The sequence below is a fragment of the Elephas maximus genome, chromosome 3, assembly GCF_024166365.1.
Source record: "Elephas maximus indicus isolate mEleMax1 chromosome 3, mEleMax1 primary haplotype, whole genome shotgun sequence".
Taxonomy (NCBI): Eukaryota; Metazoa; Chordata; class Mammalia; order Proboscidea; family Elephantidae; genus Elephas; species Elephas maximus.
In genome coordinates this window covers 95,448,787-95,474,606 of record NC_064821.1, presented here as the reverse complement: position 1 = coordinate 95,474,606, position 25,820 = coordinate 95,448,787, and the positions used below count along the sequence as shown (strand labels likewise).

The 25,820-nt window shown below is 49.7% G+C and overlaps 2 protein-coding genes across 12 annotated transcripts in view; one reads left to right on the top strand and one right to left on the bottom strand.

Moving 5' to 3' along the window:
* The first annotated feature begins 415 nt into the window (after positions 1–415).
* CC2D1B (coiled-coil and C2 domain containing 1B) lies at positions 416–25,699 on the top strand. Of its 8 annotated transcripts, none has more exons than XM_049875171.1 (26): positions 416–552; positions 1,302–1,553; positions 2,169–2,257; positions 3,177–3,321; positions 4,237–4,340; positions 4,737–4,901; positions 5,570–5,695; positions 5,892–6,051; positions 6,253–6,434; positions 6,624–6,699; positions 6,808–6,912; positions 6,993–7,123; positions 7,383–7,455; positions 7,664–7,893; positions 8,209–8,326; positions 8,408–8,580; positions 8,943–9,068; positions 10,650–10,708; positions 10,801–10,917; positions 11,301–11,374; positions 11,513–11,571; positions 11,808–11,859; positions 12,502–12,601; positions 12,730–12,820; positions 14,015–14,144; positions 25,436–25,699. In XM_049875171.1, the coding sequence occupies exons 3-25, from the start codon at positions 2,192–2,194 to the stop codon at positions 14,141–14,143; spliced, it is 2,661 nt and encodes an 886-aa protein (XP_049731128.1). In that variant the 5' UTR covers positions 416–552; positions 1,302–1,553; positions 2,169–2,191; the 3' UTR covers position 14,144; positions 25,436–25,699. The 8 variants fall into 8 exon arrangements, with proteins under 8 accessions (XP_049731128.1, XP_049731127.1, XP_049731125.1 ...); XM_049875170.1 differs by lacking the exon at positions 25,436–25,699 and adding an exon at positions 17,737–20,485; XM_049875168.1 differs by lacking the exon at positions 25,436–25,699 and having other exon boundaries at positions 1,302–1,486; positions 14,015–20,494.
* ZFYVE9 (zinc finger FYVE-type containing 9) overlaps positions 20,783–25,820 on the bottom strand; it is a 230,502-nt gene continuing 225,464 nt past the window's right edge. For all 4 annotated transcript variants that reach the window (XM_049875155.1, XM_049875153.1, XM_049875157.1 and 1 more), the window contains 3 exons: positions 25,067–25,172; positions 22,758–22,934; positions 20,783–21,057 (listed from right to left, as the gene is read on the bottom strand). In XM_049875155.1, the coding sequence (XP_049731112.1) occupies positions 20,896–21,057; positions 22,758–22,934; positions 25,067–25,172 (445 nt within the window). In that variant the 3' untranslated portion in view covers positions 20,783–20,895. The remainder of the gene's footprint in view (positions 21,058–22,757; positions 22,935–25,066; positions 25,173–25,820) is intronic.

Here is a 25,820-nt window from a genome sequence, read left to right as displayed (position 1 = left end):
GGTACATTTAAATGTTGAATGATTGAGAAAAATAAGGTTAGCTAGGAAGACTCACCTGTAAAATGCACAGAGGTGAGGAAGGAGGGGGAGGAAGACAGTAGTAGGGCGGAGTCTGACCTGGCCCCGCCCCCGACCAAGATAGTGATAGGCCGGGCGTGCACTTGGCCAGAAGAGCCGGGCTGGGAAGAAGGGAGCGGGGGAAGTTATAAAGGAAAAAGGGGTAGGGGGCGGGAAGCAGAACCGCCTACAGTATTTGCCTGAGCAGGTGGACGTTCCGAAGGAGCGGCCGGTAGCTCTTCTCCGGAAGCTTGCGCTACCTGCTTGGAGGAGCTTGCGCACTGGGGACCCCACCCTTTGGATCACCTGTCGGAACGCCCCGCCCACTTCGTTTGCGCATGCGCACTGTGTGCTGCCTGGCTCGGAGTCACGTGTTAGGCCGTGAGCAGTCTCCAGGCAGGCGCTTCCTACCTCCGCTGCCGCCCCGGGCCCGCGGGAGCCCAGGGCGGTGCACGGCCGCAGAAGGCCCGATTTCGGTTCCGGATCTGCCGCGAGGTATGCCGCGTACCCGCTCCCCGGCGAGGGGAGATCTGGGGACGGCGGGGAAGATGGAGGCAGCCGGGGGCAGGCCGGGGGTGGGGCGGAGGGTCCAGCCGCAAGGGGGTGCGGGCCCGGCTTCTCCCCACCTGCGGACTCCGCTGCCCACCTCCCTCCAGAGCCCGGGCCTCGGTCCGGCACCGATGTCCACAGCCCAGTGCTCCCCCGCGCCTCAGACTTGGCGTGTCTGATTCTGACCTCGTCCTTGCCCTGAGTCCTGCCACTCCCGTGTCCCATCTCTGTTGACTGCCCCGCCATTCACCCAAGTCTGACACCTGGACTCATCCTGGGCGCCCCTTTCCGAACACCCACATCCGTTAAGCTCTGAGCTCTGTTGATTTGACCTTTTAACTCTGGAATCAGCTACTTTACTCCGTTCCCACCGCCATCCCCGCGCTCCATCAGCTTGCCTCTGTCGCCTGGACTGTTGCGGAATGCTCAATACGGGGGCAGTTCCCGGGCTTCGTGATCCCCGCTCCGCCCTGTGCACCTTCCCTTGTGCAGCTAGAGGGATGCTTCTGAATCGGCAGTCTGATCTTGTCACTTTTCACCCCATTGCTCTCAGAGTGCTGTCCAAACTCCTTTCGGCTTAAAGATTGTTCTTGTTTGTTTTACCTTCCTGCTCACGTTTCCAGCTTCACTTGTACCATTTCTTATTTTATCCTTGAAACACCAAGTTTGTCTTCCTTTTTTTTTCTTTTGTGCAGGCCAAGCCCTCTCACCTCAGAACCTTTATCAAGTTGTTCTCTCTGCTTGGAATCCTATATCCCTTCCTCGCCCCCCAGCTTCTTCATGACTCAACACAGGCATCACATCCTCCCTCCAAGAAGCCTTTTCCATAGCCCTGGAACAACCCCGCGTGGTGGTTCCTGAGTCTGCCTCCATCGCACAGGTGTTCCTTGAGGGCTGAGCACATGTCAGGCTCATTTCTGCACTCCCAGCCCAGAGTCTGACACATAGTAGGTCCTAGGAATGGTTGTGAGATCTCTGTGGGGGTAAGACTGCTGAGTCAGGTTTCTCTAGAGCAGTGCTATCCAATAGGACTTCCTGTGATAATAAAAATGTATGTGCAGGAGCCATACTTGACTCTTGGGTGCTGGAAATGTCTAGGGTGACTGAGGAACTAGATCTTTTAACTGTAATTATAATTAATTGAAATTTAAACTTAAATAGCACATGTGGCTACCATGTTGGACAGTGCTGCTCTAGACCGTTGCGGAATCTTACTCAGGCTTCTGTCCATCCTGTTCCTACAGTTACTTCTCTTGAGTCTGCCTTCCTAGCTGCTCCCCACCCAACTTCTTTAGGTCTGATCCATGTTCCTCAATTAGTTCAGAAACATATCATGTGTTCACTCCCATCCCAATGTAAACCCATTACCAGACAGTCCCCATCCCTCTCTAGCTCCTCATACACGTTTGGTGCTATAATTCCAACATTAGTATTCCATCCCCTGGTTTTAAGCATTGTCCTCTCTCTGGAGTTGGGAGCTCACCAGTCACACCTTACCACAGTAGCTCTGTTGGCAGGTTTGAAAGCTGTTCCAGTCTGAGTCAGTCTTCCACTCCTACCAGATAAGCATCTAAGCTGCAAAGAGATGCCAGGCCCAAGACCTCGGAAGGGTCCTCAGGCCAGTGGTCAGGGTGTGGCAGCTGCCAGGCAGGTATGGCTCTAGCTTCCTTCACCCTTGGGCCATTTGAGGGAGAGGGGTTTCTAGACAGAGCTTGGGCAAGCCGGGGCGCCAGGGTGGTTCTCCCATTAGTCAGGATACTTTGAGTTCTGTCTCCTGGAGTTGGCAGAGCCATTAAGAGACTTTCTGAGTAACTGCTACCACTCATAGGTGTGAGGTGAGGCCTGAACTCACAGGCCTCCTCCTGCACTGACCATCTCCGTAAGAGTGACTTGGAGGGCTCAGGAGTCACCGAAGTCCAGGGCATTCTCATAGGGCCTCAGTGCTTTATGGGTTTTTCATTTAGGACCACAGTTTTGCATGCCAGCAAGGATGCCAGGACTTAAGGGCTGTGGCCAGGGGCTAGGGACAGACATGGCCCATGTGGGAGACTGAGCTGGTCTGTCCTCTCATTTTCTCCCTTTAGTTCTCCTGGGCCCAAGCCCTCGGCCTTCTGAGTCTGTTTTTATTGTCTTAAAGGAGGCAGATAAGGGAAGTGGTAGTGTAAAGGGCTTGAACTCAAGTCACAAAGGCCTTATTTTAAATTCTGGCTCTGTCACTTACCAGGCTGTCTCAGTTTCATCTGTACATGGAGGTGAAAATAGGACCTGCCGCTCGCAGGTGTTGAGAATTAACTAAGATGACCATGTAGAATGCTGAGTAAATGCCTGGCAGCCATTGCTACTGTTATTAGTTGTAATAACAGTAGTTATCCGGTTCTTTGTGGGGTCTCAGGAGATAAGTGTCCTGAGGGGTAGTATCTCAGACCTCAGTTTTCCTTTCTGCACATGGGCCTCACGGACAGTGAAAGAGGCCTGACTCCTTCCGCCTCAGGAGCCCTGACTCAGGTCCTGGGGCTGGGCCCGGCCTCTGCCTCATTGTGTGCTTCCTAAGAACCCCTGTCTGCACTCAGCTGGGCCTCTTTGTGGAGTTCAACCCTGAGGACATGCTACTGGGAACAGAAGAGGCCGAAGATGATGGGGACCTAGAGGCCGAGCTGCTGGCCCTCACCGGAGAGGCAGGGACCCCAGGCAGGAAGCCAGTGCCCAAGGGGCAGGGTGAGTTTGTGCCACTGGGCCGGGCTCGGTGGAGGAACCAGCCAGGTCACCTGGTCCTTCTGATGCCCGTGGCCCCCCTGCAGCACTCCCACCCCGAGGGCATCTGGCCCTGCTTGCACACTCCCTCCCTGCGCTGCCCCCCCCCCCCCCGACTGGGGACATATCTGACTCTTGGAGAGACTAACTGATGACTCCCTGCTTGTCCTAACCTGGGCCTGCTATTGAGGGCTCTCAGCAAGGACTGAATTGGGTACATAGTGAGTGCACAAAAACTGTTGAATGAATGGGCAAGTGGAAGCATCAGGGGGCCTAGATCTTCCTCACTTCTCCCAGGAACCCCCCAGAGAGAACCACCCCCATCTCCTGTGGCTCTGAGCTGAGGATAATGGGAGGACCTGGAAAGGGCTCTCTGGTCTGGGAGAACTACTGGGCCCTCCCCTCTCTCTCAGTCCAACCCTGGTTTGGTGTTAGACGAGCATGGGTTTGGATCCTGGCTCTACCCCTTACACAAATTGTGATGTTAATAAAATTAACGTTAGTAGTTTTCAGTTTACTCATATACGAAATGGGGATAATAGTACCTATCTTGCAGAATTGTTGTGAAGTTCAAATGAATTTTAAGGTCTTTACAGATGTGAGAGGTGTGGTTGGGGTGAATGGATGGGTATGTCTATGAATAATACTACAGGCAAAAATGCAAAGAGGGGAACAGAGCAGGAAGGTTTCCCTGGTGGGGGTCTTTTGAGCTGGGTCGTAATGAATGAGCCAGAGTTTTCCAGGCAGGACTTGGGTTGTGGGAGTGAAAGGGGATTTCTTCTGGGTATGTGTACCCAGCCCAGTGGATTGAAGACCCTCCTTTACTCATCCTGGACCTTTCCTGTGTTGCCCTGACCTGCTGTGACCCTCTTCCCCCAGCCCCCCTGCCCATGGCCCAAATCGAGAAGTTGGCGGCTGACTGTATGCGGGATGTGGAGGAGGAGGAGGAGGAGGAAGGGCTGGAGGAGGATGCAGACCTGCTGGTGCGTGCTGCCATGCTGGTAGCCAAGGGTTCCTGTGGTCAGACTCGGGCCTGGTGGAGGAGAAGGGTGTGGAGAAAAGGCTGGGGTTTGTCCCTCTATGTGCTCGGACTTGGAGTGAGTGCCCTGTCCTTCCCAGGCCACAGTTTTCCTAACTGAACGGTGTGAGACTGGTCTCCTTTGACCGCTGGTCTGAGCTCAGCAGTGGGGAGTCTCAGATTTGGAGTCATCACAGTTTTCCAGGCTGTCCTTGGTCAGATTAAAGGGGCGTTTGGTAGGGCAACTCTCAGGCGCAGTGGCTGATGCTGGGAAGTATTGCTGGGGGAGAGCCCTTTAGTCTCAGAGTCTGTTGTGGGTGTGGCCATGAGGCCCCCAAGGTCCTGGGACTTGTCTCCCCAGACTGAGCTGCGGGAGGTGCTGGGTGCAGAGGAGGAGAAGGAGGCCAGGGCCCTGGATGGTGACGAGGCAGCCAGCCTGGGTGGCCCTGAGGAGGAGAAGGGGCAGGAGAATGTTGACCCCCCAGTGCAGACAGCTCTCCTAACAGCGCCAGCTCCAGCAGCTCAGGTAGGCTCTGGAGGATTTTGTGTGCCTCTGATGTCCCTCACTGTCCATAGGGTCCTGTGTGCCTCTGGTGCCCCTCACTGTCCATGGGGTGCTGTGTGCCTCTGGTGCCCCTCACTGTACATGGGGTCCCGTGTGCCTCTGGTGCCCCTCACCGTCCATGGGGTCCCGTGTGCCTCTGGTGCCCCTCACCGTCCATGGGGTGCTGTGTGCCTCTGGTGCCCCTCACCGTCCATGGGGTGCTGTGTGCCTCTGGTGCCCCTCACCGTCCATGGGGTCCCGTGTGCCTCTGGTGCCCCTCACTGTACATGTGGAGCATGCACGGAGCATAGCCTGCATATCCAGGCTAGAGTATCCCCCCACCCCAGGGCCCCCTCCAGCAGCTGCCCCAAGCCGAAACCCAACAAGAAAAACTCCTTGGTGGCTGGCTGGCCTCAAGGGCCCCTCTGTTTTCTGAGACCACCCACCTGAGCCATTTCCTGTCTCCACCAGTTGTCTGGGCCTCTGTGTTTGTCTCTGACATGGCCTCTGGCCTTGTCAGTGAGTCTTGGCCTCCCACCTTGAGGCTTTTAGGCCTTCTCCCTGAGTCCCAGAGCTCCATCTTCTGGGGCAGTTTCCTGGCAGGGAGGGAGCAGCAAGGGCCTAGCTAGCCCTGAGTGAAGTGTCTGCAGGCTGAAAGGCCTGAGGAGCTGCAGGCCCTGCTGGAGGAGCGGATCCACAACTATCGGGCAGCAGTGGCCAGTGCCAAGGAGGCAGGGGAAGCAGCCAAGGCGAGGCGCTGTGAGCGTGGCTTGAAGGTGGGTGAGCCCCGCCGAGGAGCAGGGCTGGGCTGTGGGGCTGAGGGCAGTGGGTGAGGCAGCTGAAAAAGGTTGGGCCAATGGAACGAAGGCTTTCCCACCAGCCCTGTGGAGGCGATGGATCCCTGGCCTGTCTTGGAACAGGATCCAGGCTGAGATGGCTGGCTGGGTTTCTGGACTAGTTCCTCTCCCTCAGACTCTGGAGTCTCAGCTGGCTGCTCTGAGGAAAGGCAGGAAGATCAATGAAGATGAAATCCCTCCTCCAGTCGCCTTGGGCAAGAGGCCTCCAGCCTCCCAGGAAGCAGTCACGAGGAGCCCTGTGGCAGAGCCCCCACTACTCCCGGCTGTGGAACCAGGTATCTGGAGACACTCAAATCCTGTCGTGGTTCCCAGGGCCAGGACCCATGGCCTGCCTCCCCTCACACCACCGTCCCTCGCCCTTATTGCCGCTTCACTGAGAGGTCTTCAGGCTGACCAGGCATGTAGGCACTGGAACCCAAGGTGTGCACCTTCTTTGGCCCTTATGCCCTTTCTCTGGGCTTTTTGTTTCCCCATAGACATCTCTTCCCAGCCTGAGACAAGCCCTCTGGAAAGTCCTGGCATTTCTGCCCCATTGGATTCAGACCCAGACCCAAGGGCTCTGCTGTTGGCCCGACAGCGGGAGTACAAGGTGGCTGCACTCAGTGCCAAGCGGGCTGGAGATCTGGATCGTGCCCGAGAGCTCATGAGGATTGGGAAGGTAGGGCATCTGGCTCAGAGGCCCTGTGTCCCACCCCTCGTTTCACAGATGGGTAAACAGAGGCTCTGGGAGAGATAGGTCACACAGGTAGACCAGACTTGAGTGAGATTGGCCTGAGGGGGCATTGCTTTCAGCCGGACTCTCGGGGATCCTAGCTTACAATGACACCTGCCTTTCTTCCTACTGTAGAGATTTGGTGCTGTCCTGGAGGCTTTGGAGAGGGGGCAGCCCGTGGACCTGAGTGCCATGCCCCCAGCACCTGAGGGTCAGTATGGTAGTGGTGGGGCAGTCTGTTGGGTTGAGGTTGGGAAGGAGTATCAGGGCTGGGGCTGGCCAGGGCCCCCCACCTACATCTCTGCTCTGGGTCCCTCAGATGTGAAGCCACAGGCTTCCAAGGCCCCCACAGCACCCTCAGTCATACCCCCGGCAGTGGAGCGAGTACAGCCAGTGATGGCCGCTGATGCCCCAGCAACCCCAGGTAGGGCAGGATGGAGGGACCATTGGGTGGGGCTGGGGAGGGGCAGGCAGAGCTGATGCCGTCTCCCTCCCCGATTCAAGCGGCCCCTGCAGAGCCACAGACGGTGCTGGATGCCCTGCAGCAGAGGCTCAACAAGTACCGGGAGGCGGGCATCCAGGCCCGGGGCAGTGGGGATGAGCGCAAGGCCCGGATGCACGAGCGCATCGCCAAGGTGGGCAGCAGCCGTGCGGTCCTTGTTCTGCTGGGCTCTCCCTGGCTGGTTGCCGTCTCTGCTTCCCTGACGGGCCCTGGTCTTCTCTGAGTCTGTCTTGGTGTGTCTGTCCATCTCGCTGAACTCTTGTTGCCTCAGGGGCCTTTTTCCCTCCAGAGCTGTCTTTCCATTGGCCTTCCTCTCCTTGTCTCTGTGTCTGGTGGGCATGGAGCCTGCCAACTGCTGCTCACCCTCAGCCCCTCCCATCCCTCCCTTGTAGCAATATCAGGATGCCATTCGGGCACACCGAGCGGGACGGAAAGTTGACTTTGCTGAGTTGCCTGTTCCACCAGGTGAGTGGGGGTTGGTCTAGGGGCTCTATGAGGAGGTCTGTGTGCAAGAAGGGAAGGAGAAGGAAGTGATTCCTCACATATCTGCCTAAACCCTGTGAAAGCCACCCCCCCAGGCCATGCCCAGGGAAGACCCAGACAAGGGCCCTCAGCAGCTTGGTGCTTCCCTGAGGCTATTCCACTCCTCCAGTTTTGTCTCTCTCTTCCACAGGCTTCCCTCCAATCCCTGGCCTGGAGCCCACTGCGGGCACTGTGGAGGATGCAATGGCAGCTACTCTTGCAGCTGCCCAGAAACTGGCCACGTCAGAGGATACAGCCCCAGCAGAGGAAGATGAGGAGGATGAGGTTTGGCTCAGAGCCCAAGACCCAGGGGCTGGTGGAGGAAACAGGGTAAACCCAGACCCAGTGCTTGACATTATCCGTACTAACGAGCCCAGTGAGGTAGGTATTCTTTGAGAAAATCTTGACCAAGGGTGTCCAGCTAGGACTTAGCAGAGCTAGGATTCAAACCAAGGTCTTTCAGACTCCAGAACCCAGGTTTGATTACCCTGCTGTTTTCTCTCTGGGGAGTTTAGACCAGAGAGCTTTTAAAGCTTCTTCTAGCCCTGAGATTCTCTAGGGCCCAGAGAGGGAAGGCCACTGATCTTGGGTCACACAGCAAATTACTACTATGTTAGGAAGAGAGCTCAAGTCTGGGAGCTGCTGTGGTTGGGGTGGGGAACAGATCTCTCTGTAACAGCCTTCTGGGACCTGCAGGATGAGCCCCCAGCCCAGGCCCCAGTGGCAAAGAAGCCGGCACAGCCTCTGGTCCCTTCATCCCAGCCACTGCCTGAGCCCAAGGCCTCAAGTTCTAAGGAGTCACTGAGTCCATCTGGTGAGTTGAGACGAGGAATGAAGGGATGAAGGGTCTAGTGAGGGGCAGGCGTGGCTCCAGCCAGCGTCCTTCTCCCTTCAGTGCGGGAGCAGCTGGTGCTGCTAGAGGCGCGGAAACTGCAGTACCAGCGGGCAGCCCTGCAGGCCAAGCGTGGCCAGGACCTGGAGCAGGCCAAGGCCCATCTGCGGGTGGTCAAAGGCCTCGAGGCCCAGATCCTCCAGGCCCGAGCTGGTCGCCCTGTCAGCCTCTCCAAGGTGAGTCCCAGCTGGGTAAGCAGAGGAGGTGGACATGCAGTGGGAGGCAGAGGACTAAACTGGGACCACTTCTTGGATGAGGCAGGATTTGGACAGGCTGTGTGGGCAGCCTGGCAAGGAGTCTACCCCATGGCCCCAAGAGAGGCCAGGGAAGGGCAGGAGGGCGTTCTGTGGTTAGAGGTGACAAGGCCAGGGGGATAGAGTGTTCCAGCAGCCTGGGGTAGAATGGAAGGCAGTGAGCTTCCGTTAATGGAGTTTAGTAGAAGCTGAAGAACATTTAGATGAGATTCCTGCCTTTGCTGGGCTCAGTAGAGGATTAATCTGACTCTTGGGGCCCCTGAGGGGCCTTGTGACCTGGGCAGGTGCCTTCACCTTTGACGGATGAGGAGGGTGACTTCATCCTCATCCACCATGAGGACCTGCGACTCTCCCAGAAGGCTGAGGAGGTGTACGCCCAGCTACAAAAAATGCTTCTGGAGCAACATGAGGTCAGTAGGTCTCTTGTCTGTGTTCCCCCTTTCGGTGCCCACAGCCTGTTCTGGGGAAAGGGCTCAGACCAGATAGGCCTGGTTTCAAATTCTAGCTTGGGTAAGGCACTTACCCTTCCTCATCTGCAAAATGGGATGATAATGCCCCTTTCAGGGTGGTTACAAAGTTCACATAACAGAGTGGAGGGTAACGTATTTTGCAGATGGGAGCAGGAAATGTTGAGAGATAATGCAGTCATGTGTCGTTGAATGTCATGATACGTTCTGTGAAATATGTCATGTGATTGGGATGTTCTGCGAACACCATATTATGGGTGAAGGTCCTTTCAGGCTTCTGCTTCCAGAATAAGGAGGGTTTGTCGGCGTTAAAAATTTGCTGGGGCAAATAACCTCCCTCTGCAAGTAGTTTACCGAAGGTTTCTACAAATTCTGCTGCTGCCTTCGCATCAGCACTCACAGACTCACCATTAACCGTCGCGTTATGCAGCAAAAAACATCGTTTGAAGCGCTCAAACCATCCAGAGCTAGCACTAAACTCGATGTCATAGTCTGGTCCTGCTTTTTCTTTAAGCATCTCAAACAAGCTTTGTGCCTTAGCAGTGATAGTCACATGTTCAGAGGGATTCACTTTTGTGTTTGATCCTTAATCCGCGTCATTAACAATTTTCTCCGTGTGTGATATTGGTCCCTCTCTCATTTTTGTTAGCTTTATAGCTTTCACTGAAGCTGATCCTTTAATAGCTTGGAGAATTTTTTCTTTGTTTTTGAGGATCATTGTGATTGTCGAGTGCAGCACGCCTAAATCCGCTACATCCTGTTTTCCCGTTCCCTGTGGAACCAGAGATGTATATATGGTTGGACGTTGCCCAGATGGTTGTTATGCGGCACATAACTATATATATATCCACGTAGAAATGTATATGTAGGTATATGTGTATAAACATATGTATTTATGTATACACATGTGCCGACATGGTTATGTTCCAAAGACCAGATCATTATGCAAAAATTGGTGTTAATGTGAAAAAGATGACCACATCAGATCACAAAATGGAGGATGACCACATCATTACATAACTGCCAAACCACTGAGAATCATGACCTAGCTAAGTTGACACATAACCATTACAGCCAGCGTTACTCTGGTCTCGCACCTGTGTTCGTTACTGCTAGATGTACATCGTTAATGTACAAAATAGATTTTTTACTGTTGTCATAAATGCAGAATGTCAGATAATGAGATAGTCGATAAGTGAGGAGTAGGTGTATATATGTAAATGAACTGCTGCTTACTCTTCTGGAAAGCCTTCTGAGGTGATGTTTGAATTGTGTTTTGTAGAATGAATAGGAGGTTGCCATGTGAATTTTGGAAATAGCAAAACTTAGGCAGAAAAAGGTGATAGGACTTGGGAACGGTGCCCTTGGGATACGAGTTTGGGGAAGGAAAGGAGAAGGCTACAGAGGAAGGTCGAAGCTTTAAGAAGATGGGCCTTTGAATGCCAACCTAGGCAGGTCCTGCTCTGAGCTCTGTTGGCAGGTCCTGCTCTGAGCTCTGTTGTCATGCTGGGCCCTTGTTTTCAGAAGTGCCTGCTATTCTCCAAGCAGTTCATGCACCAGGGCAATGTAGCTGAGACCACCCGGTAAGTGCAAGGGCTGGGGCTAAGGTAGCCTTGTGGGATGGGCAGCAAAAAACGAGCCCTGCCATGCTAATCTGCACACCCCTCCCTGCCAGGTTTGAAAAGCTTGCTCAGGACCGCAAAAAGCAGCTTGAGATCCTGCAGCTGGCCCAGGCCCAGGGCCTCGACCCTCCCAGCCACCACTTTGAGTTGAAGACGTTCCAGACTGTAAGGTGTGAAAGCCTGAGCGAGCGAGCGGCTCTTGGGTGGAGGCCTGTATAGGGACGGGGCCAGAGGCTGGGAGCCAGGCCTGGAGCCTGAAGCCTTTTGTGTAGCTTCCCAAGGCTTGGCCTTGCCGTAGGCACTGTGGGTGGCGAGTAGCAGCATGTGGGGACTGCCTGTGATTTGCTCAGAGCTGGTCCAGTTGTGTGCAAAGATCTCTGGACTGGGAGTTGGAAACTGAGACTTGAGTACCAGCACAGCCACTTCTAGCTGAGGCAAGCCTTTCCCCCTGGGCACACCCTCCTCCTGGCCACGACTGGCAGGCATGGGAACAGGAACCTTGTTCCACCACTCTCCTTCACTTGGGCTTTTCCTCCTTTCTTGTTGGCTGTAGGATCTTCTCAGATCTCAACAGCACAGAAATGCATCTGATCATTGTCCGGGGAATGAACCTCCCAGCTCCTCCAGGTAACCCAGGGCCACCCTTACTCCGAGAGACTCTTGCCCAGACACTCCGCCTCCAGCCAGTGTGGACACACTGGCTCTCCCTCCACATCAAGAACTGAGCTCCTGGCCACTCCCTCTGACTCTGTTTCTCCCTCATAGGGGTGACCCCTGATGACTTGGATGCTTTTGTGCGGTTTGAGTTCCACTACCCTAACTCGGTGAGGCTCAGGTGGAGGCAGGATGCTCTGAGTCCCCATCTTCCATTCTAGGACCCTGTGCTCCATTTCTCCCCATCCCTGGCCAGGTCTGTTGTAGAAAGGGGTTTGAGGACCCTTAGGTCCATTCCCTACAGGGGCCCCTTTCTTTGACACTCATGTAGCCCAGAGTCCCTGGCCCTGTTTGTCTCTTTTTTTTACCTAAGCTGTCCTGAATTCTCCCTGTTCACTGCTCTTAGGACCAGGCTCAAAAAAACAAAACAGCTGTGGTGAAGAACACAAACTCTCCAGGTGAGGCTCTCCATGAGGACCCTCCTCCTTTCTCTCTCTGACGTGTGTGCAGCACTTGTATTTCTAGAGTGTTTGCACATCTGTTGTCTTACTTGTTCCTGTTAACTTGAGTGATAGTTATTATCACCAGTCCTCTTACGTACTTGGGGAAACTGAAGCTCAGAGGGGTAGAGACTTGCCTTGGGTCTCATAGCAAGGAGGCGGTGGAAATGGGACTTGAACCCAGGAATCTTGACTCCAAATTCCAAGTCCTTCCCTCTTTGCTATAATCTGCATCAACTGTTGTTGGTTGTCATTGAGTTCATCCTGACTCCTGGTGACCCATGTGTGCAGAGTAGAACTGCTCCATAGTGTTTTCAAGGTTGTGGCCTTTCAGAAGCAGATCGCCAGGCCCATCTTCCAAGGCACCTCTGAATGGGTTCAGACCTCCAACTTTTAGGCGAGTAGTTGAGCGCCTGTTAACTATAAGCACAAAAACTCTTAAGGCCAGCATTTTAGACTCTGTATCACCCTCTGGTGGCAATCACTCTGAAATGCAGGCAGAGAGATCCAGAAGGAAGGCCAGCCCTGGGCCTCTGTATTCCGCTTTCTCAGGAAATCCCTGGGAGCCAAGCCCCTCCTTACCTTCTTCCCCTGTTGCAGAATTTGATCAACTCTTCAAACTAAACATCAACCGAAACCACCGGGGCTTCAGGAGGGTGATCCAAAGCAAAGGAATCAAGTTTGAAATCTTCCACAAAGGGTAAGGCCCCTTACAGTTACACTGCTGAGGTGGGCTGGGCAGTTACTTGCTGCTGTTGCTGTTATTGTTCATTTGTTTTCTGCACTGGCCTCAGCCAGTTCAGTTCTCTGCTGCCTCTTGGTTCCCAGGTCCTTTTTCAGAAGCGACAAGCTGGTCGGCACAGCACATCTGAAGCTGGAGCGGCTGGAGAATGAGTGTGAGATCAGAGAGATTGTGGAGGTAGGGCTCAGGGGTGGTGGGGATACCAGAGGACTTGGAAGAGAAAAACCAACATTTTTTGGACGCCAGTCCCTACTGAAGGTTTTTTATGCCCAGTGTTTAATTTAAAATATCCGTAAGTGTCCAGTATAGTAGGTGGTATCCGCATTTCACACAAAGAGATTCAGAGGGTCTGAGAAACTTACACAGACACACACAGATAGGAGTGGACATACTCTTTCTAGAATGTTCTGTCCCCCGTCAAGTTCTGGGGAAAGTAGGTTAGAGAGAGGGCCCTTAAGGGGTCTGATTATTGCTGTCAGCTTGGCACACGCAGATTCCTAGGCTTCTGAAGGTAGAGTTATGGTTGGGACAACTGTCTGGCAACATATGAAGTGGAACAGGCTCCTGACATAATGCCGATAAGGTGTTTCTGGAGTAGGGATCCAACAGAATGTAGCTAACCTATGCTTAGGCATCAGCCCCCAGACAGGTCTTTAAGCTTCCATGGGATTTTGCAGGCAGAGTTTGTCTCTGACAGAGGAGGAAGGTAAGGCCCAGCAGGAAGGGTGTTACATAAGCTCATATAGTGTGTTCCTGGCAGAGAGAGTATAGACCCTTGCTGATGCCTTCTCAAGTGTGGGGGGGGGTCTTGGAGGACCTTGTTCCCTAGTGCAGCCTGGTCTGTATTGGTCCCCTTGAGGGTGATCAGACTTCTCAGGCCTGTTGGCACTGCTTAGCACTCTAGCTGCCGCCTCTCCTGATGAGAGGAGAGAGCCAGCATGGCGGGTTGGCAGGAACCTTGGCCTGGGTCCTAGTCCTAGCTTTGCCATGCAGTGGCTGTGTAACTTTAAATCACTTCTCTGGGCCACCTCTGAAGCGAAGTTGGGCTAAGTAGTTTTCAGGCTGCTCCTTGAAGCCAGTGTTTCTTCCAGGAGCTGCCATGAGGACTGAGGGGGACACTGGGTAGGCAGAGTTATAGGTTTCCCATTTCCACTTCAGTTGGAACATTGCCGCCCCTCTGCATTTTTATGTTACGTCTTTTTATGAGACTTACCTAAAAACTATCACCAAATGGCAGGAGGGCAGGGGCTGTCATGTAGCAGACACCTTTGTTAACACTGTAGGTGCCTTAGCGCCTCTTCCACCATTCCTGTGAGGACAGTGAAGCTCCACCCCCACCCCGTTACCTCTCCCTCTTTACTGTCCTCACAGGTCCTGGATGGAAGGAAACCCACGGGGGGGAAGCTGGAGGTGAAGGTGAGGCTGCGGGAGCCTCTGAGCGGTCAAGACATGCAGATAGTCACCGAGAACTGGTTGGTCCTGGAGCGCAGGGGCCTGTGAGGTGGGCAGCTCTCTGGACCTTCAGAACCTCTCCCTTCTGCCAGGGCCCCACAGGCCCCCATCCTTTACTCTCTGGGAAGAAAGCCTAGGAGTTTCTTTTGTTCTTCAGTAGAACTGGGGAGGGAAGTTCACCTTCCGAGGTTTGTCTCCAGAAAATCCTTTCTAAAATCTGTTTGTATTTTCCACAACAGTTTAGACTTAACATGCTTTGTGCCCCAGTGCAGCAGATGGTCCGTGCTGAGGAGCCAGGCCAGCAATGGTGGTGTACAGGGGCTTGCTTGTCCTTGCTTTGCAGGGTACAAGAGCGTGTGTACATAAGGGAGATGCTGTACCAAAGACTTGTTAAATACTTGCACTACTGACCACAGCCCTGGTCTTGCCTGTTGCCAGCCCCTCCCCAGGCCTCCACAGAAGCAAGAGGGGTTCTGGGCACCCCCATTCTCCCTCAGTGTGGGAGAAGGCAAGGGTACCCTCATTGCTATGTGCTGTGGAGACTTGCAGCCTCACCTATTCACCCTTGCGTAGCAACTGTGTGCAGCTTACCCCAGCCCCCAGTTGCACCATTTCTGGATGTGCCTTTAAAAGATAAAACTGAGGGATGGGAGAACTCACGGGTGATCTGGGACCTTCCCTGCTTGGGGTGGGGGCAGGGTCCAATGACAGCCTATCCCATATGACTTAATTTACCCAGCTTTGCCTGTGCCTTGTGCCTTCGTTCCTGACAGCTGCTGCATTAGCCTTCCTGCTTCCTAAAGGAGAGAGCGGAGGAGGAACTATTTCCAATACTATTTAGTGGGAAGTAAAGGGAAGGTCGTATCTCGGGTCTGGTCCATGCACCTAAGACTAAAAAGACTGTTAACTGGAAAAAAAAAATTATATATATATATAATTTTATGTAGCCATTTTTATTTAAGAAAACTAGCTCTAATTCATTATTGGGGTTTTACACTCTAAACACACACACATTGAGTAACTACCAAAGTTGTAAACTCAAGCCCTGCTGCCTGGCATTTTTTTTAAAGTGGTAAAATACATATCACAAAAAAATGTGCTGTTTAACCAGTCTTTTCCCTGTCACTTTTAAAAAGCCAGAGTAGCAGGAACGTTTGGGGGGCAGGGGAGGCTTTTACTCTCCAGTTGATCACCTGGAGAAATCCCGTAGTCATTTCCCAAGAAATTCCCCTTTGGCTTTGTTTTTCTGAATGGATGGAGACAAGGGAGGGATTTGTAGTTGCAACAGATTTAATATTCAAAACCACATGTTCTTAGAAATAAACTTTAACACCCCAGTGTTTTTTCTTTTTTAAGCATTAAGTTCAAAGCATTCCTCAAGATCATTTTTGAAAGGCTGTAACTGAAGCAGGTACATTGCGTGTACTGATGACTACAGCATTGCATAAGCACAGCTCAGAGATGAGCTTTTGTGTCTCTTTCAGGGACGGGGCCAGGGCATGCTTCTCTGCCCTTAAGAGCAGAGCTTTCACTCAGCAACAGCAGGAACTGCAAAGGACTTTTTCCTAGAGCTTTCTGGTCAGCCTTACCTATCAGAAGTGAACTACCAAAATTTCCACAGATGGGAGATTTAACACTTAATTGCAGTCACATAAGCGTGGCAAACAAGCAGTGATCTAGAATGAAGGGGAGAACTGGCAGACTTCAGAGCAGAGGGGGTGGCCAGGAAGTTTCTAGGGTTTGTACCCAACCCAGCGCTTACCAAGAGGGCAAACATGACAGCAGTGGTTCACCTCTAAGTTTCCACCAGCCCTAGGAATTTCTGAATTTAGGCCTCTTATGGAAATGCCTATTTCGATAGGAAATTTTCTATGGCCTCAAAGATTTCCCTTTGCAAAACCCATTCAACTTCAGTTGGCTTCACTGCTCTTTGCTTTTTGAAAAACAACCTTTATGCTGAGGGAGGCAAGACAAAGCCACCCACTGGACTTGGAGACTGAGGTTCTTAAAAGGCCTTTGTTGCAGCCGAGGCATGCGGGGGTCAGGGAATGGGAGGAGCCTGCCCCAGCCTTGTCCTAAGATTTGTCGGAGTGCAGTAACCAAGCACTGCAGGTTAGTGACTTGTGGGCAAATGCGAACCAGCCACAACTGAAACAGTTTTTACAGTTTTATATTCTGCCTTTCACCTAGTGCAATGCACACTTTGTTCTGAATTAGTGGACTGAATAAGAAATGGAAGAAGATGAGAGTCAGGATGTCTTGCTCACAATTAAAGGGCAAATTCAGCATTACTCTTTCTTACAGCACCATTCTGACACCTATGATGGGGCTTCCAAATTTTGAAGGCTTGATTTCCAAACGTGTGGGCAGCCCCTCAAAGATCCTGCCCCTTAGGGCAGCGGCTTTCAGGAGCCAGAGAGCTGGGTACCTGGTCTGTGTCCAGCTCCGTCACAGATGGATTCTTCCCTTCTCTGGGCCTCGCCTTCCTGAGCTCTAAAATGAGCAGTATCATCCCTGCTCTACCCCAGCTCCTTCGACATATACAGGCCCTGAAAGTCCCTAGCATTATTAAAATAGAAACTACTGATACAAAGTGACTACAGAAACAATGTTCAGTAAAGACTGCTTGATTGTTGTTTGAAATGCATAAATTATTCCCAGCTAACCAGTTATTTAAAAAAAAAAAAAAAAAATTTTTTTTTAACCAGTTATGTGATAAGAGGTAAGTTCGGTTGGGAGTTTTGGGCCCACCATCTACCACGTTCCTGAGAGAGGACACTTGAAACCTGTTCAGGAACCGCTGTGGCTGAGGAAGATAAGAACGTCACAGGGTGAAGTCACGTGTCTCTAACCCTAGAGCCCAGTAGGTGCTCAGAAAATGCTGATAAAAACAGATGGAGAAACTACATTGCCTAGAATATGGTAGAGATTCAATAATTTTAAAATATTTATTACTAAATTACCAGAATGGCAGTTCCACTCCTCAGTTTATAAGGATCTCTATAGCAATCTTCAGGTTTACATTCCAGAAAAGTTTGCCTTATTTAAAAATGTGACGTTTCGGATCTTCGCCTTATGTAATCCTTACAATATACATTATATAAAAAGCAAAGAAAAAAAACAGCCTCCATTGTTTTATGCCCAATTCCACAAGATGGTTGTACTAAAGGACATTTTATGCAGTTGACAGTATACCTGATTGTACAGGGCCAGGGTATGTCCTTGGAGCGAGAGTTAAAAAGCCTGCACTGATCCAGAAAAAATACATACAATGGCAAGACCTGTTTAGCCAAGTAGCAAGGAAGATAAACTTCTATAGGAAAACAGGACCAGCACACAGTGCATCAAACCAGACCTTCACACACTGTTACGGCGGGGGAGGCAGGAGGCGCAGACAAATCAGGAAGAGAAACTCTGCAGTTGGCATTAGCAAAGTCACTGGTCTTGTGAACTGCTGACCTCTGTAGACGCTCCAAACTTCTGAGGTATATTTAGAACAAGCTGGATGTTACACCGAAAATACCTGACCCTGTTATAACAAGTGCTTCTTGTTCTGTCAGGTTTGAGGGTTGGTGATCCCAAGGCTCAGTCCTTACTAGCTGAGCTCTGCACTAAGGAGCACTTACTTTCCTCTCCTTTAGAACTCCAAGTACTCGAGTCTGAGAGAAAGGCTACAAATCACAGTTCTCAGCAGCCATCATCAGCAAGACCTATGGAGAGGCAGATGTAGGATGTGACCTCCTACCACATGGAGAGAGATGAACCTGCCTAGACACGCTTCCCAGGCCAGGTCTTTGGGGCTCTGTTTGAAAAACAGCTGCTACCCTAAGCTCCACAGCCTCAATGGTTGCCAAGTCCTGGATCCAGCTTCAGCGATGGGGAACAGCTTCTCACTGTCCCAGAGGCCTGTGTTAGCTCCCAGGGGATCCATGGAGCTGTGTGCTTTTACTGCGGAGGGACTGACTCCAGCCTGGCCTGGGCTTTTAGTGATGACAGCCACACAAGGCGTGAGTTGCCCTAAAGCAGTGTTCTTCAAACTTAGTTGTGAAATCCATTTGATCTGTGGCCAAAATAAATTTTTAATCAACGAGAAAATGACCAGTCACATATATCATGGACAAACCAGATCTTGATTTCTAATACTTGTGTCCACTGGGGAAAAAAAGAGCTCCTTGGAGAAATGTCCGATTCTGGGGCTGGGGGAGAGGAAGTACAAGATGAGCCTGAAGTACCTTAGGCCAGAAAAGGAAGTGCTCAAAAAAGTCATGGAGACAGACACAAAAACATAGAAGCCAGCCTGAGGGGGCTCCCACTGGCCAAAACAGACCGTATGAGCACTAAAATAATGAAACTACTGAAAAAATAATGTGTCAGTCCATAGCGAAAATTTAATGAATAGGGGAAAAAGAAGGGCTTTTGCTTAAAGTAGATCATCAAGTGCCAGCTGTGAAGGGTGCAGGGAGTGATGGAACTGGAAGACCACTATTTGCAACCATCACAGTAAAAGATTAGGTAAGAAACATCAGTGGATACTTCATCTAAAATGAAATTCTGATAAGCAAAATTACATGTTCTGAAAATGTCTCCTCACATACTGCTTATTAGTTACAAGGGGAAAAGTCATACAGTGGAGAAATCAGGCAGCATCTTGACCAGATGATCAAAATTTACCATCAGTGAGGGGCAGATGAGTATCAAGTGCCCCAGATGTGATGTCCTGAAAAGGAAACATCATCACGTAGGTAGGGGTCCGGCCAAGAAGGCACAGTGAACGTGCCAATCATGAGGAATGTAAGCCCTGGTGGCACAGTGGTTAAAGCACTTGGCTGCTAACTGAAAGGTTGGCTGTTCAAACCCACCAGCTACTTCCCGGGAGAAAGATGTGGCAGTCTGCTTCCGTAAAGATTACAGCCTTGGAAACCCTATGGGACAATTCTACTGTGTCACATGGGGCCGCTGAGTCAGAATCATCATGAGGAAACATCAAACTCAAAATGAGGTCTTTTCTACTAAGAAATGGACTGGGAAGCTCTGCTCACCAAAAATATCAGTGACATGGAAGATAAAGTCAATGAAAACCTTTCAGATTAAAGGAGACTGAAGTGTCATGACAGCTGCATGCCACGTCTGATCCGACACTGGAAGCTTTACTGGAGGAGGAAATTCTCTGAGGGATGTTGTTGGATCATTTGACTACTGGAAGAGAGAAAGTATATCAATGTTAAATTGACTGAAGCTGATTAGCTGTCTTGCGGTTGGTTATATAAGCCCAAGCCAAGCCCACTGCCATCAAATCAATTCCGACTCATAGCAACCCTATAAACCGAAAAAAAAAAAAAACCAAAAAACCCAGTCATCGAGTCAATTCCAACTCAAGGTGACCCTACAGGATAGAGGAAAACAGCCCCGTACAGTTTCCAAGGAGTGCCTGGTGGATTCGAACTGCTGACCTGTTGGTTAGCAGCCATTGCTCTTAACCACTACGCCACCAGTATTTCCAAATAGGATAGCATAAAACTGCCCCACAGGGTCTCCAAGGCTGTAAATCTTTAAGGAAGCAGACTGCCATCATCTTTCTCCCACAGAGCAGCTGGTGGGTTTGAACCACAGTTAAGTAGCTGAGCACTTGACCACTGCATCACCAGGGCTCCTTGGTTATATAAGAGAATATCCTTATTCTTAGGAAATAAGCATTAAAGTACTTAGGGATAAAGGGCTATGATGTATGCAACTTTCTCTCAAAAGCCTCAAAATGTTTTATGGAGAGAGGGAGAAAGCACTGATCAAGCAAACTGGGCAGAATGTTTATATGTTAACAATAGGCGAAACTGGGTCAATTGTTTATGAGTGTTCTTTGTACTTGCAACTTTCCTGGAAGTTTTAATTATTTCCTGATGAAATACTTAAAAACACAGGCCTCTAGCATATTATAACTTAAAAGGTTTTAGGTGTATTCTGTCGGCCTTCACAGAAAGGCCAAATTCGACATCAGCCATTCCCTGGAGCAAATAAATCTCTACCGATCCTGAAATTGCTCTGCTATCCAAGTGAACTCATTTTCAGTGAGTTGTCCTTCCTTGGTCAAACCTGTTGCCCTTGAGTCAACTTTGACTCATAGCAACCCCACAGGACACAGTAGAACTGCCCCATAGGGTTTCCAAAGGCTGTAAGCTTTACAGAAGCAGGCGGCCACATCTTTCCCCTGTGGAGCAGCTGGTGGGTTCGAACTGCTGACCTTTCAGTTTGCAGCTGAGTGCTCACTTCAGCCAATAATCTGGTAAAAACAGAAAATGGAAGTGTGACTTCTACTTAATAAACAGCTGTGCTGTAACTGGGAGATCAGTGTGGGATTCTCCTTTCTATATCAGTTCTATACAAAGAGTGCAAGACTGATGCTTCATTTTTTATTTCCCCTCTGCCCTCCCACCCCACCCTTGGTGATGGCTGTACCCATTTGAGCATTTCTGAGCACATGACCATAAGTAAGTCTTTAAAGTGGAGCGGAATTCTTGTCTAAACAGTAACAGAAGGGGATTAGCTGCAAAGATAGCATAACTGTTGTGCAGTAACAGAAGCTGCCCAGATCCTCTTGGTGGACAATGCATAGAAGACTTAAAATTACGGAACATCTGTCCCCCAACCACCCTTTCCCACCCCCTGCCCCGCAAACCCCCACTCCCACCCACCACCCATTAATAGTGTTAACAAAAGCTTAATCTTCCAGTTTTAAAGTGCAAATGATTTGGGTATGACTGCTGTCGCAACAGGTCTTAACAGAAAAAAAATGAAGTCCTTTCTGTCTATGCGATGTTTTCCAGAATATAAAAGATGAGTTCCATGACGACAGGGCCCTCGCTGAGCTGGCAGGCCCCTCCATGGATCACGGGCACCAAGGCGCTGTCTAGATCGTTCATGTACTGCGAGGGAAGGGGCTGTCCATTGCTCCCTGCTTGGTAGCCAACCTACACCACAGAGAGAAGGGGATGGCAGGTTACTAGGGAGAGAAGATTTCTCCAGAGGGCTGAGGGCCATGGAGGCTGAGCAGTAAAGGGGATGTCCCTCATGGCCACGAGCTAGACACATGGCTGTGAATACAGATTCCTCCCTTCCCTGTACTATCATTTATCCTCCTGTCATTTACCCTGACCCTGCCACTTGGTAGCTGGGAGACCTTGGGCAAGTCACTTAACCTGTTAAAGTCTTTGTTTCTGAGGGAACTGCATAGAGAGTAGAGTGTCAGAAATAATACCTAAACCTTTGGTTATGAAAATTAAAATGAGAAATACTGTGTATGCACAGCTCCCTGATATAGCAGGAAATGAGTGAATGTTCTTCCATCCATGTCTGACCATCTACAAACACAGGGATCCAAAGATGAATGAAACAGGGCCCCTGCCCACAAGGAGCTCACACATTTAGTACAAAAATGTTTGTTTTGTTTTATGTAAAGTAATTCTCTCTCCAGCCAGATTATCAGTACCATTCAAGAAAGGACCAAGATATTCATTTGTATTACCCTGGTATGCTTAGTACAGCATTGGGCAAGACTGTAAATAGAAAATAAATACTTGTTCATTGATGATTAGTCAGGAAACAGCCAAACACATAATCCTTCACCATTTTCTCTGATAATGGCAGGACTGCGCTGAGGAACCAGTTTCTCCCCAGAAGCACTCAAGGCAGCAGCAGTTTAGACAGGATTACAGGTGATCAAGCTGGGAGTCCACGCCCATTTTCTAAATGACTCAAAGCTAAAGGGCTGAGGGGAGAAGTGGGGTCTAGCAATTAGTAACCAAACAAAAAACATTGCCACCTAGTCGATTCCAACTCACAGCGACCCTGCAGGACAGAGTATAACTACCCCGTAGGGTATCCTAGGCTGTAATCTTTATGGAAACATACTGTCACATCTTTCTCCTAAGGACTGGCTAGTGGGTTCAAACTGCCGATCTTTCAGTTAGCAGCCGAGCACTTAACCACTGTGCCACTAGGGCTCCTGGACATGCCACAGGCATCCAAAATCCAAAAGAAATATGTAGATATTAGAGTGCGACGTCAAGAAGAGAGACACTGGAACAAGAAATCAGAGGAGGGAACAACCAGGGAAGCCTGGCAGTAGGAAACCCAAGCTGATAGGAAAATCAGTGGGGAAAGAGCTCAAGTCCTATTCACTAACTAGCATGAAAATGCCGAAGTAAGAAAAACCTTACTTAGGAGCAGGCAGCTGCAGAGATGTCACCAGCAGTCTGCTCTAGTCAGATTAAGAAAACTAGAGGAGAATGGACAGCTTGGGACCTGGCCTCTGAGGCAGTTCTGAACGATTCCTGATTGGTGGGACTGAGAGTTTCAAAGGGCAGCATAGATGCCATTCACACAGGGGTGGCAGGTCCTCACATACGCTCCTCCTTATCCCACACTAAGAAGAAAACTAACTCCTTGGAAGACATTCAGGTGAGGAAGTCAAGGTTCAAATGGGATCAGAGAGAGTCTGACCAAGCAGCATGTCAGGGTAGATTACGATTAGAAGGAGGGCCAGAATGCTACATCCGGTCAGGCCAGGTCAGGAGAAGTAAGCTCTCTGGGTAGATGCACGAAAACTCACGTCTTAAAATAGGGACACTGCCCAAGGCCAGCTTCAAAAGCCACCTACAACCCTTCTTACCTGATCTGAGTCAAGTGTCACACGCAGTCCCAGCTTAGTCATTCCATCTTCCTTCAGAAGCTTCAGGTGGGGGCAGAGAGCAAGGCAAAAAGCCTTGGCAACATGCTCGGTAAGTCTGCTATGGTCTGCAGGATCACTTAGGCAATTGTGCTGGTCATCATTTTCTAGGAAAAAAACCTGTTCCCAAACAAAAGAGACTTTTAATCTTGTGTTCAGGAGATTCTCAAAGAAACAAGTGGATCATTTTGCTGTGTATGAGCACCATGATTCCCTGAGATGTGTAAGACCTAATAGGAATAGGACACCATAAAGTCCTCAGACCAAGGAAAGTAGGGACTAATGTCTTACATCTAAGAAACAATGTCTGTGCCTTAGTCTCTGTGTCTACAAATTGCGGTAGCCACCTACCGAACTCCCTGAAAGCCTTGGCCATGGTCATACTGACGCCTAGTACTCAGAACCAGAAAAGGCCTACATCTTGCATTGTGCATCTCTAAAAGGCAATCTCTATGTGCATGATTTTCTTAAGGAAGGATCTTAGAATCCCAAGAGAAAAGGCTTTATAGATTACATGATCCAACGTAATCCTTCATCTTCCAGATTACTCACAGAAGGGAAATGACTTGCTGAAGTGCACAGAACTATTTAGAGGCAAAGCCAAGTCCAGAATTCGAGTCTTCTGCCTCTATCACAGACAGAGCTTTTCCCAGCGCATGGCCAGAGCTGTGTTGGTTTCTTTGTACAAAGCCAAGCACTGCACTGTGTACGCGCAGAAGCACAGCAAACTAGGCAGTGAAAGACCTCAGTCCTTGTCACACAGAGAAGGGGTCACGAGCAGGTCCCTTGACTTCTCCATGTCCAATCTGCCTCTGTGAAATGGAAAACACCTGTCCTCCCTGGTTACTGTAAACAGTATAAAAACAAAATATAGAAGACAGGTATACAAATACATACTGTTTATAAATACCAACTCTTAGCTTACTTTTCAACAAAGGGCAAGTCTGAACCCCTGTGCCTGGATGCAGTAGTGAGAGTGGTAGCATGAAATGATGAAAAGAGCTCTGCCGGGAGTAATGAGACCCAGCCTGGCCCCTGCTCTGCTAGTAACCAGCATTTGGCAAGTCACAAAGCCACATGACCTCTCTGAGCCTGTTTTCTTATTTGCATAATGGGATGTGTAGCCTGCCTACCTCACTGAGTCACTGTGCAGCAAAAATGAGGAAACGGAGATCAAACATCTTTGTAAGCTATAAAGAGTTTTACATGTTCCAGACTCTGTGCGCTACTCAAAATGTGTCAAAGGGACAATCATTACAAAGCAAGCAATTAAAATCAGCTGCAAATGAAAACACTGAGCCTGGTGTGAGGGATGAATCACTTGGCACAAACTGAAGAGCCAGGTTCTACCTGCTCTGTGCTATCAGGGGCCAGCTGTGTCAACTTGGGTAAGTCACTTAACCTCTCTTGGCCTCTTTTCCTTGTGAATAAAATGGAAAAGCTAAATGTCACAGAGTTAAAAAAAATTAAAAGACTTCTAAAGCTGAAAGGAATCCTAGAGATCTTATAATTCAACACTTTACTTTATAGATGAGTATAAATGAGGTGCAAAAGAAATTAAGAGACCTAAGATCTATTTGACTTCCAGCTATGTGCCAATCTTGAAGAATAAACTTTCTGTTATATGTATAATATATACACACAAACAGGGTCTCTACCGAGCCCCTCCCATTCCCAGGTGACCTACTAATACAGCTTCCCATTTTTTGTTGTAAATGGCTTTCAAGTTAAGGAGCAACCTAATATAATGGAAAAGAGCTTAGCAGTTGGTCAGATCTGGGTTTGAATCAGAACTTGACCATTACTTACTTGCTTTGTAATCTTAGGCAAGGTACTCAGTCTCTGAGCTTTAGTTTTCTTATTGGTAAAATAAGTTTTTTTTTTTTAAAGACCAAGTTATCTCACATAGTTCCAACTGTATGGCAGGGACCCAATACAGATCCTAACTGCAGCAAAACTGACCAGGCTTTCTGCAGAACAGTGAAGGTGGTATGCACTATTCAAGGATGCATCCTTCTTAAACTCCAATGCAAACAAATCTCTAAAAGCTAGTCCACAGGAATGAGGATACATCAGATTGCTGCAGGATGCACTTGGTGGCATTCTGTCCCTGGGAGCTAAGACAGACCCAAAAGAGTTGGAGAACAGAAGGTAAACAGAGAGATTTAGTCTTATTCTCCCAACATCTATGGCTCTTGGCCTACCCAGAAGTGCCGGAAGTGGGTCAAGGATGCCAGGTTTCATTTCCTTACCTCTGTCCACCTGATGACTTTTCCATTTGCTTTATACTCTGACCCATGGAATATCTTCACACTAGTTATAGACTCCATGGACTTCCCATCGATAGGACTTATGACACTAAAATGGAGGCAGAGGAGAGAGACAGAAGGAGCTCTTGAAGTTAGGGGAACCATTTTCCTCATCAAGTCTTGCTGCAAATGCCAGGTCTGACCTAATTACATGGGGTGTCTTGCTAACACAGCTGTGCAACACATCACTGTAGGAAGAAACCACTGTACAGAAATGCACATGAAACATTATGGAAATATCATGGAAAGGGCTTATGTACTGTAATAATTCAAAGAACACACATTTAAAAAAAAAAAATTTTTTTTTTCCAGGAGCTGGTTCTTATTGTAAAGAAACTGTTTCATCAAACCTGCGCCTCCCCAGCACTCCTTACTTTAGCGAATGCTCAGCTGCCCACCAGACTTGCTCTCCCATCCGCTCTGTTGCATCACTTTGCTTCTGGCTCTAGAACAACACTCATCACATTACACTTTTCATGTTTGCATAATTGCCGGACAAATGAACTTCTGAAGGGCAGGGAATATGACAACCCAGTACTGACCCATTTTGTTTGGTTCTTAGGCATTAAATAAACGTCTGTTATTAAAAGAATTATTTGAGCAAGTTTGTTAATTATGTCAGTGCCGGTATGAACTGGGAGCCCTGGTGGTGCAGTGGTTAAGAGCTTGGCTGCTAATCAAAAGGTCAGCAGTTCAA